The 14713-nt window shown below is 39.2% G+C and overlaps 2 protein-coding genes across 7 annotated transcripts; one reads left to right on the top strand and one right to left on the bottom strand.

Annotated features, from left to right (window-relative positions):
* Positions 1-4055: 4055 nt before the first annotated feature.
* On the top strand, positions 4056-10592 carry LOC116248778 (asparagine synthetase [glutamine-hydrolyzing] 2-like). The gene is made up of 14 exons (XM_031621745.2): positions 4056-4315; positions 4448-4586; positions 4699-4794; positions 4963-5104; positions 5460-5555; positions 5680-5774; positions 6552-6713; positions 7604-7684; positions 7769-7990; positions 8081-8215; positions 9255-9335; positions 9445-9531; positions 9627-9734; positions 10094-10592. Exons 1-14 carry the CDS (start codon positions 4236-4238, stop codon positions 10319-10321), a joined length of 1752 nt encoding a protein of 583 aa, XP_031477605.1. The 5' UTR covers positions 4056-4235; the 3' UTR covers positions 10322-10592.
* Positions 10593-10953: 361 nt separating this feature from the next.
* LOC116249163 (uncharacterized) lies at positions 10954-14555 on the bottom strand. Of its 6 annotated transcripts, none has more exons than XR_004171100.2 (9): positions 14282-14555; positions 12911-13434; positions 12757-12829; positions 12588-12668; positions 12443-12506; positions 12057-12144; positions 11680-11764; positions 11380-11585; positions 10954-11282 (listed from the first exon to the last, which is right to left on the bottom strand). XR_004171100.2 is itself a non-coding variant. In XM_031622336.2 (8 exons), the coding sequence occupies exons 1-8, from the start codon at positions 14384-14386 to the stop codon at positions 11502-11504; spliced, it is 1104 nt and encodes a 367-aa protein (XP_031478196.1). In that variant the 5' UTR covers positions 14387-14555; the 3' UTR covers positions 10954-11501. The 6 variants fall into 6 exon arrangements, 3 of the variants coding, with proteins under 3 accessions (XP_031478196.1, XP_031478198.1, XP_031478199.1); XR_004171101.2 differs by having other exon boundaries at positions 10954-11272; XR_007572682.1 differs by having other exon boundaries at positions 10954-11237.
* Between the last annotated feature and the right edge of the window lie 158 nt (positions 14556-14713).

Below are 14713 nucleotides of genomic sequence, written 5' to 3'. Positions count from 1 at the left end.
AAGAAATTAATGAAAGAGGCTTCTACCATTAATGATTCACACTAATAACAGATTGCAGTAAGAAAGGAGCTGCACAACAGTGTTGGCAGCGAGGACTTAGTGACTTGATACTAAGGGAATGGATTTTAGTCGTACCCCTCACGGGGAGATCAAAATCCTGGGAAATGAATCCCAGATACGCAGACAGGGACAGTATCCGACATTATCTTCCAGTGTTTGCTGGATGCCACATTTTCCTAAAAAGAAAAAATGGATTTGGATTCCCACTTCAATAGTGGAATCCCTGGCAATCAAACAGTCCCTAGAGGGGCTGTTTGTTTCAGCCTCCTCTTACAGAAGATATTCTTCTTCTCGTGGCAGAGGACACTTCGATCAAAGCTGAAAGGACGGCCTGGTAAAAGCGCCGGTGGACCGGCCGGTACAATCAAATGTGGTACCACGCCCAGCTGCCCATTCATCATGCACCACACAAAATGACAAAAAGTGAAAAAGACGAGGCTGGTTACTCCTAAGAGGGCTGGTACGGTGCCCTGGGCTGTAGCTGCAGAAGAAAGAAAGCCTGTTTGTTTCTTCGAGAAAATGAAAGGAAATAACCATAAAGTGACGCTAAAACTATGTCCGGGATCTTATTTCAGCATAAAAAATAGTTAAAACCTTCAGATGAAACAAACGTCAGGAATACTGATTAAGAAAAGCCAGACACGAAAGCTGCGGGAACCCCAAGCTTTCTCATCTTCTCTCCCTTTTGAAGGCAAAGTTGAAATCCATCAAAGGGGCGCCGTGATTCTTTCCCAGCCCATTTGACAATGAGCAAGGAAGGAAAAGTGGATCTCATTCCGATGGTGTGAATGGAAAGGAGAGAACAAGTACAGTTTGCCATCCTACGAAAACAGGTGCGCCGTCAGAGACACTGCTGTTAATAATGCGGAACCCATCCACTGAAAACATTCCCCACAGAAATTCACGAGATCTTTCCCCACCCAGGATTTTGAGGAAAAAACAGGTCCTATTGCAAATATGACTATACGAGTGATGTCATAAATCAGAAAAAAGATGTTTCACAACGATCCATGGAAATCTTTTCAAGAAATGTTTTTTCCTACACCGGTTTGGACTTTGTCTCCAAATACAGAGTGGTCCTTAAAATGCGGAATCTCAAACAGGAAAAGACTTTTCTGGAATCTGGTTCGCTTCACTTAACCGAGTCAAGCTCTAAGTCTCATTGATCAGAGTTCGAACCAAATTTTCAAAACTCGAACTAAAGACAACCTCGCCTTAGACTTCTTGGATTTCAAGTATCATGGGTTCAATCTCTCTCTTGATATAGGTTTTTGTAACCTTTACATAAGCCGTTTAACTTGGATATTAGGAACTCAATCATATATCTAAGTTCTTCAAAGACATTTCAAGGACATTTCAAGGAGTTGTAGCACATTGAGGGGTAAGGTGGTCCACTTCAAAGGAGATATGAAGTTCAAATCATGTAGTCAATGTCACAACTCAATGCGCTGGAGCGTAATAGGTCTCTACGCAAGTTCTGTGAACCTTGGGGGAGACAATTGCATCTCTTCGAGGTAGTGGAAATGAACCACTCACCCTAAAAAAATCATTTGAGCTCGATTTTCAGGTGAATATGAGGTTTATCCCACTATTGAAATGAGAGACGATGTCTTCCCTTACCTTCAGAGTTTAGAGCTGAGTTGATACTCGGCAATGACATGTTTGCATGTTTGAGATCGATTTATGAGGCAAAGATTATGATGAGATGGGAATTTCAGGGATATACCATTGGGGCTTTCAATTAGAGAAGAGAATGGAGATGTTAAGCAAGATGAGAGTGAAAATGATGGAAAATACAAGGGTTCAATAATCTGTAACGCAAATTAATTGTCACTAAAGCTGGATGAAGCTGCACCGGCACACTTACATGCGGCCACATTGAATCTTTAGTAACGACTTATTTTTTGCGCTAATGAATTGCAATGCCGTCAACTTTACAATTATGACATGGACTTTCGAATCTTTCATGTTAGGTGGTTTACATTCAAAATAATAAATAAATTCTAGACATGAGAAAATCAGTGCATCCATTAAGATTGGGTGGCAGACATGCATTTATTTTGTCTTCCTGCCTTTTCTCATGTGATCTCGTAGCTATATAGGAAGAGCGTAGCGTGGAATCAACCTAGTTTAAGATAAAGACACAATGCCAACCCCCTCTTGCAATTTTTGTCGATTCATTAGCATAAGAAAAGATGTTCAAATCTCCATCCCATCAGGAGAGAGAGAGAGAGAGAGAGAGAGAGAGAGAGAGAGAGAGAGAGAGAGAGATTCTGCCATGGCAGCAGGACCTTGGGGTTTGTAGTTTGGCAGCATTTCATGTGGCCTTGCAGGCAGCAGCAGCCATGCAGACAAACTCCGAGAACATGTCGGGATGTCGAGGTGCTACAACTTGCTCATGATGTGATGATTTATAAGTTGTTTCATCGTAATCTTTATTGATGATAGATAAAATGTTATACGAGAAGTAATTAAATATGTCTTATGTAAAGTAACTTTTTCTAATGCAGACAAATTGTCGTTTAAATTTTTGACAAGTAATTAGACAGTATTTTGTGAAGCAAAGTTGAATTATTAAGTTCCTAACTAGCTCATATAATTTCATGCTTATTTAGTTTACATATTTTAAGAATAATATACTTACATAAAAGATGTGTTCAATCAAAATACAAACTCATATATGTAACAAATGCTCTATTTATAGGGTAAGGAATGGTCCATGGACGGTCTTCAGACTTATAAAGAGTGCACATGGGCAGCAAATGCTAAGGGGACCATCGTTTTCCACCACAGTTTCAGCAATAAAGCTATCAAAACAAAATTTTCTTTATGAGTATACGACGAACTTACTTGGATATATTTGCTTGTAATTTTGTCTTCCATAGTCTAATGAACTGGCCGTTGATGCCCTCAAAGGTTTATACTGTACTGGGTAGTCTTGGTAAGGCTAGCTTGGTAGTTTGTGTGTGGGAAAAAAAAAAAATAGTATGAAAGAATCAACTTAAAGATAGTCTTGCTTTGAAGATTTTAAGAAATATTCAAAAGCTCATATGTTGTTGTTTCATATGCTTATTGTTTTTATTAATAACTTTTTTAAAAAGTGAGTCGAAGCTCAGAAGGTGATGAGTTAGGGTTCACCATATTGGTGGTGGCTGAGGGGCGGACCGTCGAAAGAAAAATCAAGGGCTGAGGGCAACCAAAGTGTTGATAAGCAAATGGGGCTATGAGCCTATGAGACACTAACATGAAAATAAGTATTTTATTTGGATCTGTGTGGGCAATTTGCCCGCACAAACCTCATGATGTACCTCGCCACTGCTGATCATACCAACTTTTTGTATCAGTGTTGCTTCGGTTGCAATCTCGAACTAGCATAAAGAGAGATTGGTATGCTATAATAAAAGTTGCCGTTGGTAGAGGGGCTGTTCAATTCTCATGAGCTTCACTCTATCTCCTACAAAATTCTGAAACATTAATTAATTTTATGTGAATTTTTAGAAATATGCACTCGTAACGAAAATGCCCCAAAATCTCAACAGTTAAATAAAAAATAAACTCAAATCGTTTTTATTTACTACCATAAGTTCGGTCGACATACATTATTTTAAAATGTCATCTATTTCACATTTTTTAACTCAATTATATCATTAAAATCTTATGACATCTAAATCGAATTTTTAAATGCCATGGATTTTAACATTTTGTGTGTATTAAGATAGTTGAACTTATAAAAAATAACACTTATAGTGTATAAGAGCTAGCAGACAAGATCAATTAGAAAGCCTAATTGTATATGTATATGTGCATGTGGAGTATTGATTTTTTGACCTAAACTTTGTTTTATAATGTTGGCATGCACAACCCAAAGCCGGGTCAAGGAATGATGGTAATGGTCAAGAGTCAAAAACTGAGTTCCCAACAAGGACGTCCCCACAATATTAGGCGGCCAGCAATGCCACCATAACTGATCTTTACTAATATTCAATTAGATTCTAAGTTGGGGGCACATTGTGGGCAGAATCTTCAGAGAGTCCAGATGCCCGAGGACGGCCGCCATTGGACTCATAAGGGCCAAGAAATCTCCACATTCTCTCGCCTTCGTCCTTGATTCCTCTCTCTTTTTGGGTGTGAGGGCATTAGCACTCAAAGGCAAGCAGGAAGAGAGAGAGACAGCCATGTGTGGAATCTTAGCAGTCTTGGGTTGCAGTGACACCTCTCAGTCGAAAAGAGCTCGAATCATCGAGCTTTCAAGGAGGTTCTCTCTCTCTCTCTCTCTCTCTCTCTCTGTCTCCGCACCTCCCCCCACCTTTCTCTCTTTCTCTCTGTGAATTCATTTACCCAGTTGTATCTTTATGTGGTTCGGTGGGTGGGCTTTGGTGGTGAGCAGGTTGAAGCATAGAGGCCCGGATTGGAGTGGAATCCATTGTCACCAAGATTGCTACCTAGCACACCAGCGTTTGGCCATCGTCGACCCAACTTCAGGAGATCAACCGTTATATAATGAGGATAAGACCGTCATCGTTACGGTACTAATTTTCTTCTCATGCTTCAAATTTTTATTCTTTTCATTTGATTGAGGATTTTTCAGCGTGTAGAGTCACTGTCTGATCACATTAAGATCCTCTGCTTTTGTGTTAGATCAATGGGGAGATATACAACCATGAAGAGTTGAGACAGAAATTAAAATCTCACACCTTCAGAACTGGCAGCGATTGTGAAGTGGTTGCGCATCTTGTAAGTGCCCCATTCGTATACTATTATGCGTCTACTATATCGCATACAATCATAGGCGGAGCATGTTATGAGCTGTATGGAAGTGGGTCCGACAATTTTTGTAGAGCTTAATTATGACGAGTGTTGTTATAATGGCTTATTTTTTCTATCATAATGTGCCTCTTGCAGTATGAAGAATATGGGGAAAATTTTGTGGACATGCTGGACGGGATGTTTTCCTTTGTGCTACTTGACACTCGCAATAAAAGTTTCATTGCTGCAAGGGATGCTATTGGCATTACACCCTTATACATGGGTTGGGGTCTTGATGGTATGAAAAAACTAAACAACGGCTCACTGGCTAGCGTTTCATTTTGATCCATCTTGGCAAGATTAATTTATTATTCTATGTGTCGCCGATCTGCTATTACTTCTTCTGTTGTTAGGGGCCATAGTGGAACTTTTTGTTGTAAGCACTCTGAGTTACTCCCAGTTGCTTACCGGGCTGTCACGATCTGTCCCTAGATAAAGCTGCCTTCCGCCAAGCAGAGATAGCCAAATTTCCACCACATCTTTCTGTTTTCCTTCTCTTTAAAGTTTAAAGTTTAAAGCATCCATCTCTTTCTCATTTCATATTACTGTCATTTCTGTAAAATGACATATCTTGCTGTTATTTTTCTTTCTAGGATCAATCTGGTTTGCCTCAGAAATGAAAGCGTTAAGCGATGATTGTGAACATTTTGTGTCATTTCCTCCTGGACACATATATTCTAGTAAATCCGGTATGACTCTTCCAGCTTTAATTATTTTGTGGACTCTGTCTGACTCAATACAATTACTTTAACATGTTTTGAGGATCAATTTAGAATGAAAAATAATTGACTTTATTTTCATTGTTGAATGCAGGAGAACATCAAAGATGGTACAGCCCACCTTGGTTTGCTGAGACAATACCATCAGCAACATATGACCGTTTACTTCTACGTGAAGCCTTTGAAAAGGTATCAAGTTTTTTATTCTCGATCATATACTTGTCAGCTTTTCTAAATAACCAGGTTACTTTTGTGATGATATATTTCTTAGTCTGTATATCTAACAAACTTGTTTTGTACTTATCTAACTTGACCTACTGACCGCAATTTGTGTGTATTTCACAATTTTTTTGAGCCACCTGTAGGCAAACCTTGACATGGAACATCTAACTTTGACTTCTATTCAATGAGAAGCTGCAACCATTTGATAAGATTCATATTCTTATCAGTTTAGAACTGATGTTATTGTTGACAAGTGACAACTGACGTATTGTCTTTTACTATAATTATTCCATTGTAGTGGTGTACTTTGGGCAGGTCCCAATGTGCACTATGCTGTAATCAGACGTGAGGATCTTGCTGCATCTGGGCATATTAATCTGTTACTGTTCTATGGAAATATTCACATATTGTATTTTACAACACTTTATCATTCTAATTGATACATTTCTGATAGGCTTTATCTGTATGTGTTCTTTTGGAGTTTTACTTTTGACGTCCTAAAAATTTATTATGCCAACAATATATCAAATGTATGTGACATCAGTGATGACGCAGAGTGACATTTTGACTTTATCTACTGTTTGGCCTTGTATGTGTTGTTTGTGATTTTTTTGCTTTCTTTTTGTTTTCTTGCATCAACTTTTGGTATATACTGAGTGGTGTGTTCAGTCCGATCTCTTGGTCTGAGAGTTGTTCTTGTTTCATATAGTTTTGGCTTTACAAGGTTGGACTTTTATCCTGCAGGCAGTAGTTAAGAGGCTCATGACAGATGTACCATTTGGTGTTCTACTGTCTGGAGGTCTTGACTCATCACTTGTTGCTTCTGTTGCTTCACGCCATTTGGCGAAAGCAAATGTTGCTAAACAATGGGGATCACAGCTACATACATTTTGTATTGGTCTAAAGGTGATTATTCATCTCACTTTATACTTCCGTGAGCCATTCTGTCGAGAACTTTGTTACTTGGATGTGTCCGCAGAATGAGAAAAGTTTTTGTAGCCATGGCTTTCTTGACTTCCTATATCTGCCATTTTAGAATATATCAACAAACTAAATTTTCATATGTACTTGCCAACTTTGCATCATAAATGCATCCTTATGTGTGTGTACATTGTGTTTCCATGCACACATATATGTATGCAATATATAAGCACCTTATTTATCTTTATCCTACAAAGAAATAACATATAAGGAATAATGTACTCAAGTAAAATCTACTTTGATTTCCTTTCAAATTGATTCTGTTGTTAGCAAATTACTGTCCTTTCTGTCTTCTTTGTACTTAAAAATTGTCTTGATCTTCTGGGACAAAAGATGCATGAGAAAGAAATTGATATGATAGCTATTCCCAAACTTTAGACTTCTGATCCTCTTTTTTGACAAAGAATAGTCTGCATGACCATATTTTTTCTACTCACAATTCCATCCTACCAACTCAACAAGAAAATCCTTCTTACTGATACGAACGTTTCTACGTCTGTACAATGAAAAGGAGGAAGCCTATTGAAACCTGGCTAAACAGATATTTGACATCCACAGAGTGATTGTTCTACTGAAACTCCATAGATGACCAATAAATATAATGCTACTTGTGCCTTATGTGCTTTCTCTTCACCCGTTAAAGTGAATGCAATTATGCCTTCTGATGCACTGAGACTGGTGTGTATCTTGTTCCTTGAACTGAACCTCATAGCTTGTGCAGCTGATCTTATGGAAAGATAAGCAAGTTTTCCATTTTTTACTGAATTTTTCCATACAAATTGCGCTGATGAATGATGCTTCCAAAATCTTTACAGGGGTCCCCAGATCTGAAAGCTGCAAAAGAGGTTGCAGACTATTTAGGAACATTCCACCATGAATTTGAGTTCACCGTGCAGGTGAGTTCTCTATTGTTAAAATTGACTAAGCTGTTGTTTCTAGACTTAGTAATGTGTTTGGGTGACACTTCTTTTTCTTTTCAGGAAGGCATTGATGCACTAGAGGAAGTAATTTACCATATAGAGACGTATGACGTGACAACTGTGAGGGCAAGCACTCCCATGTTTCTGATGTCTAGAAAAATAAAATCTCTTGGTGTAAAAATGGTTCTCTCAGGTGAAGGTTCAGATGAAATTTTTGGTGGTTATTTGTACTTCCATAAGGCCCCTAACAAGGAGGAATTACACCTTGAAACTTGTCGCAAGGTACTACTTCTCTATTTATTAGGTTTCCCTTACTATGAATATTTTTCAATTTTGTTCTTATGCATCTGGTCCTTTTTCTTTCCTTTTCAGATTAAGGCTCTTTATCTCTATGACTGCCTCAGGGCTAACAAATCCACTTCAGCATGGGGCTTAGAAGCTCGTGTCCCTTTTCTGGATAAAGAGTTTATCAATGTTGCAATGGGCATGGATCCAGAATGGAAGATGGTGAGCTTGTTTTATTGGACATGATTGGATTTAGATTCCTCAAATAAGAGGGGATAATGAATCTACGTGTTTGGTTGTCTCATCTACAGTATGGTCAAATTTATATTTTGTCCTTCCAATGATAAAGATAGTTGTGCACCATTTGTGCCTGTCATCTAGTTGGTTTTGTGCAGTGCCATCATTAAATAACAGCGAAGATCACAATTTCTTATTTTGAATGTTTTAGTTTTTGAGTGATGGAAAGTTTATAATTGCATTATGGTTGACAAGTAATCACCGCCACCAGTTTTACATACCTAGTTGAGTAGGGTGCAGCAAAAGGCACAAGAAGTAATTGCTGTTTCTAATCAGTGTAGTAGAGTGCACGTCAGCACGGACCCATTGAGGACCTGGTAGCACCCATCACCCTTGCCCCTCCAAACTTGAGATTGTACTTGGTAGAGTATCCTCGGAAGGGTGCTGCTGAAATGGCCTTCCTAATGTTATATGGCCTGATGTTATTCTCATTTTCCTAGTTCATGTTATCTTAATTTCTTTTACCTTTCCATTAATTACATTGCCCTTGCGGAAAAGATTTATGAAACATAAGCTACAAAACTGTTCGGCATCAGATAGTTTGATTGGCGGACAATCCATTCCCTTGAGGAGAACAATTACTTCTGTGAATACCACATAAAAAATCTATATCTGCCTGGCTAGATTTTGGTGCATAAGGAATGGCTTAAGCCTTAAAGTCTGTGTGCATTGCTATCATTTGTTTTTATGTCTCTCTCTCTCTCTCTCTCTCTCTCTCTCTCATATACACACACACACTGCAGAATTATTTATGTATAATAGCTAACCAGCAGGTTTCTGTTTCGGATTATCAATGATCATGATGATTATACTTTTTAGATTCCCAATTATCTGGAAACAAGACATGCAATCAAAGATACAAGCTTGGGGATGTAATAAGTCATCTAGCTAAACAGGGCAACATAGCTGCTTTACTTTCATGTTTAATCTCTTACACAGTTGTTTGTTTTTCATGTCGTGACAGATAAAACCTGACCTTGGTCGTATTGAGAAATGGGTCCTCAGATATGCATTTGATGATGAACAGAACCCATACCTACCCAAGGTTTGTTTATGCTTTTATAATTTCATTCTGCCAGTAGCAAGCATAATATCAATGGATCAAATACTTGTGAGGCTAACAGATTTTGATTTTGTTTCTTGTTATTGTTTAGCACATACTTTACAGACAGAAAGAACAGTTCAGTGATGGAGTTGGTTATAGCTGGATCGATGGTCTGAAAGACCATGCAAATGCACATGTAACTTTTCCAATTGCATAGATCTCCTCTGATTAATTTTTGATGCCTCCCCTGATTCAGTGCTGAGGTTGGAACCTGTCTATTTAACGTCTTAGGTCTCTGATGCAATGTTGGCAAATGCAAGTTATGTTTTTCCTGACAACACGCCTACAACAAAGGAAGCATATTACTACAGAGCTATATTCGAGAGGTTCTTTCCAAAGGTAATCACACACCTCATTATTCCGTGTGGCAACATAGACAAGCATCCTGGGTCTCATGCACCATAGCTAAATTATAGGAGCAGTCTCCAAGGATGTGTTTAGTCATTGTCATCTGGAATATTGTGTGATGTAAGAATCTGACGGTTTTCGGCGTAAGCAATATTTGAATTGCAAAACATCCATTCCTTCAAAGACAGAAAATAGCATGCTCTGGCATATTCAGCTGGAAAAGAGGCCTGAGAGGGCTCACGTCTATCTCTATTCAAATTATACACCTTTTGCTAGAGTTGGAAAGTCTTCTGTATTGCATTTTTCCATGATGATTTGCTTCTAATTTGTATTCTATAATCACAAAACAGAATGCAGCAAGGATGACGGTGCCAGGAGGACCAAGCGTAGCTTGTAGTACTGCAAAAGCAGTAGAATGGGATGCTGCATGGTCGAAAAACCTAGACCCTTCAGGGCGTGCTGCTCTTGGTGTCCATGCTGCTGCTTATGAAAGTACAGAAGATGCACCTAAGCGCTCTGCTGAAAATGGGAAGCTTAACCTGTCACAGAAACTGCAAGGTGTTGAAGCAACCGTGTGACTGAAGACAGCTTCGCAATTAGATTTTCTAGGGATAGTATTAATCTATGGTTGGGTTTCTTCTCTCGACATAAGGATAGATACATATTTTGTAGTATTCTGTAGTTCGGGCCAAGTATTGATGCATAGTTTGTAATCTTTCTTTGTTGATTAGGGTATTATCAAGAAATTGCCTCCGAAATAACAGAACCATGGAACGGATTACTGACAGTACATCCTTCAATGTATCAGATAAATGATGTATCGTTTTGGAAGCGAATTGTTTTGCAGGATGATTCGATAAAACAATTGGGATATATCAGCTCAACCGGGGGCAGACAAATTTGTTTGAGTTTTCAAGTTAAATAATTCACAAGCTAAAAAGCACACGAAACCGCCTCACTTCTTTCAACTATCGACCGATCTGATATGTAATCAGCCCGCGGAGGTTGATGCAGGCCAATTTTGATAATACTCTCACAATTGTTACCTTTTATCACATCATTGTGCTTGGACTTAGTACTTGTGCGGCGTACAGAAAGAAGGTTCAAATGACATGGCTAGAGAATGAACTGTTTTTGGCGCACAATGTTTCCGAACCATTTATTCCCTTGAAAAATTCGTTCTGGTAATCCACTAGAAGGAGATCACAGATTGAAAAATGCTAACTTTATTGGAAGCCTCCATTACCAACGTAAATGACAAATAGAAAGAGCTGTTGGTGCTAGATCCAGCACAGAATTCGATGTCAAGATACAGGAAGACAATTAGCAGCAACAAGTCGTCTTTCGGTGAACAATGAGGCCATCTTTATCATGCTTTGGTAATTGCCATATGCCTTCGCACTGCTGGATTTCCAGTGCCTTCAAGAGGTTCCACAACTTTATTAAAGTATGCCAGCGTAAATTTGTTTTAGTTGATTGAACAGAGGTTGATCCCTTTATATTCAAGGAAAACCTTCTGAATCAGTTGCCTGAGTCATGCTAAATGCAACAGAAGAGAAGAATTCCAAGTAAAAACGAGTCAAAAGGTATAACATTATATACAGGTTAATATTTACAACTCGGTAACCATAATTACCCTGAAAGTTATGTCTGAAGCTGAACGCCACCTCAACCTTTTCCCCGCAATGCCACAACAATTTCTCAAAGTAGACGGTATCATGCAGCAAAAGGTCTAACGGAGCCTGCAAGGATGTTTCTTCAGCTGCATAAGCTAGCTGCCTCCACAGGGTGGAATGGAGTTTCTCGTTCCCCACATTTCGAAGCATATTTAAAACCCCAGAGCTACAAAACGCACTTCAAGAATCAGATCTACATTCCAAATTAAGTGAAATAATGGGCAATACACCAAACGAAAGCACTGTGGCTTATGATATACCTCAACCCCCTTCACTTCAAACTCAGGTGTGTGAGCTAGACAGGGGTTGTCAAATGTCTCCGATGCAGAACTCGATCCTGTTAATCTAGAAACACAATTTGATTGAAGGGTAAAAAACTTCACTAACTTTTATTTGTATCGTTCAACTTTATAGGCAAAAAATGAAAGAGATACACAAGGGGCAAATGGTTGGCATTCGTAGTGCTCATGAGGAGCTCCAGGATTTTAAGCAGCCATTCCAAAAATGGAATGTTTCCGATAGGCCACTTTAAAGCTTCAAAATATATAGCTTGGCAGGGTACATAAGCAGGTTTGTACATCGGCTATAAGGGAATGTTTTCAGATAGGAAGGCATTAAAAATGTATAAATAACTTACAGATCTCCATCCAAATAGAGTGCAAAATGGCCACCCCCACCCAGTGCTAAGAATTCAGGTGAGCATAGAGTGAAATAACGATTTGCACCTGAAAGGATACAGATGAGATAATGGAAACATATGAGAGGAAGCTGGGAACCAACTTGGAAAAGGAAAAACCATAAGGCCAATCACAGAAGGAGGGATCAATAGTAATTAGTGATCATCTTCAAGACGAAGGAAATTTTTCTAAGGAAGCTGGGAGTCTACTTAGACAAAGGAAAAGCTAAAAGGCCAATCACAAGCAGGGACCAATAGTAATTAGTGATCATCTCCATTACAAAAGTGTTTGAAGGATATTTTCTAATCCCACACCCTTGACCATAAAAGAATAAACTAGAAGATACCTGTTGGACGAAAGACAACAGGAGTCCTGGATATATCAGTGAAAACAAAAGAATTGCTTGTTCCCTGCATGAAGTTCAGAAAAAATAAAGCAAAAGAATTACAAGCGGAGACACAAAGACTTGACCTGAAAGGCAAATGCATTACCTGATACTTTCTCCTGCTTGTGGGTCTCAGTGGTGCCTCTATTAATCCACCAAAGACTGCACCTTTCCTATCACCAACGACCTGAAAATAGATCAAACTTGGAACTTTAAAGCTATCATTATGGAAAATAACACAAAGAAAACAAACCAACACAGTAACAGCCTTATACCAGAAGATATGATCCGGGACAGAGCGCACTTCGCCGATACAGAGTTGAGAGCGAGATTCCATGTCTCCAAGTGCTTCAATAACAAAATCTAACAAGTAAGCAAGCAATCTAACAGTATCGGGCAAGTAGAATTGCCATACAAGTTCCTGCCTACCTATAAAGCAGCACCCACTTTGTCCCATGGATCAGAGCAGGTAGCAAGGGACAGAGGATCCCCCGAGTAGTTTCTGAAAGAAGTAATGAAGGCTCAGAAACATCAGGAAGGGCGACATCTGATACAACATCCTTTGAGACCTGAAACATCTTCATTTCACACTCAACCAACTTCTGCTCATTCCTTTCACCATTTTTGACATGTCCATCTGATTTCATATTTCTATAATCATCTGCTTTCCTCCCCATTTCTTGCCACACTGCCCCTCCGAGTAATTTCTTCCTCCCTTTAAACGGTAAAAAAGGCCTGCGAATATTGTTCGTTTTGCTTTTTGACTTCAAAGATGGTCCATCAGATTCCTCCTCGTCACTGGAATAATGATCTTGGGAATCCGAAGGTGATAGCAGAGAATAGATGAAAGCAGTAAAAGAAGACGTGTCCGGGCCGTTAAGCTGTATCCCAGACCCATTTTCTGGGACAACCTTGTCCTCCTCAAGCTTCATCGTCGCTTCTTCATGCTGAAACTTAAGGGACAATGTTACTGAAAGGTAGATTCCATCTATAATGAACTAATTGGGATTTGACATGGTTAACATGTTGGCAAAAGAAAAACAAGATTAAAAATGCCGACATGATCAGCTCAGCCTCAAACAGAGAGAGCAGCCAACGCGGACGGTGATACGATTCAGATTGGGGGAAAAATATTCATACTCAACCCAGAGCAGATGAACGGAATTTCATGTGTAACATATTCAGTTTACCAAAATGGAGGGGAGTTAAACTTGATGAAAAATCATAACCACCATGAAACGATAAAGAGAAAACGCATTTTCAGCGGTAGAAAGTACAGATTGCCCGCAAAAAAATGAAGTAAGCAAATTAATGGTGCAAATAACAATTTCCCGTGGATTTGATAGCCAAAAACAGATGATTTTGAAAATGGAAAAAGAAAAGAAAGACAAACGCCGCCTCAATTTCCAGAAATACTTGCTTACAACTAAATAAGTTAATAGCATCTTGGTGAACCGCTCAACCGCAGCGAACTAAAAAGAACAATTACATCCCCCAGTTTCAATCGAAAGAACAACACTCCGATGGCAAGCGGCAAATCGACCGAAAGAGAAAGAAACCTAAAGAAGGCATCGCCAGATATTCATTTCCCTGTAGTTTCAAAACTACCCCAAAGAAATTCAAAAAGAATACCATTCATACGTATAACGATCAGAGCTCCCCATTTCATAATTTGGCAGGAACCATGGAAGACATCAATCGGTGGTCCAAGAAACCCACGAAAACCCCTAAAAAACGAACCATCACAAAAACGACGAAAAGAATCTTTGCCCTCCACAGAACACGAGATGCCCAACTTACACGACGGCGGCACAATGGTTCGTCCGATATTGGGTTCAGAAGGCCGGTGGTCAGGTCCGAGACGAAAGTAACCGCCTTGCCGCCGAAGAACCTCTGGCAACGCATCGCGAGAGCTCGTCGAAACCCTCAATCCATTGAAGAAAGACTTGCCGTTAGGTGGAAGAGTTGGGTAGTGGCCTCCACTATTGTGGTGGCACGCTTTTTCCCCCTGAGGAAGAAAAAATCTCAGAAGAAATTAAACGCGGCCGAACTCAGTTCTGAAAAAGGTCCCTCGCTCAAGGCAATTGACACATTCATTACTTTCCGAAACAAATTAATCTTTCCGTTACTTTACTCATAAGTTGGCCGTTTACCATGGGCCCGTTCTTAGTTAATGTTATATATTTACATGAAAGCCATTTATTTATCATTTCATAAAAGTTTTTAAAGTCA

This window comes from Nymphaea colorata, chromosome 2 (genome assembly GCF_008831285.2).
Source record: "Nymphaea colorata isolate Beijing-Zhang1983 chromosome 2, ASM883128v2, whole genome shotgun sequence".
NCBI classification, from domain to species: domain Eukaryota; kingdom Viridiplantae; phylum Streptophyta; class Magnoliopsida; order Nymphaeales; family Nymphaeaceae; genus Nymphaea; species Nymphaea colorata.
The sequence above is the reverse complement of the archived record's forward strand: the minus strand, read 5'-3'. Positions and strand labels throughout refer to the sequence as shown.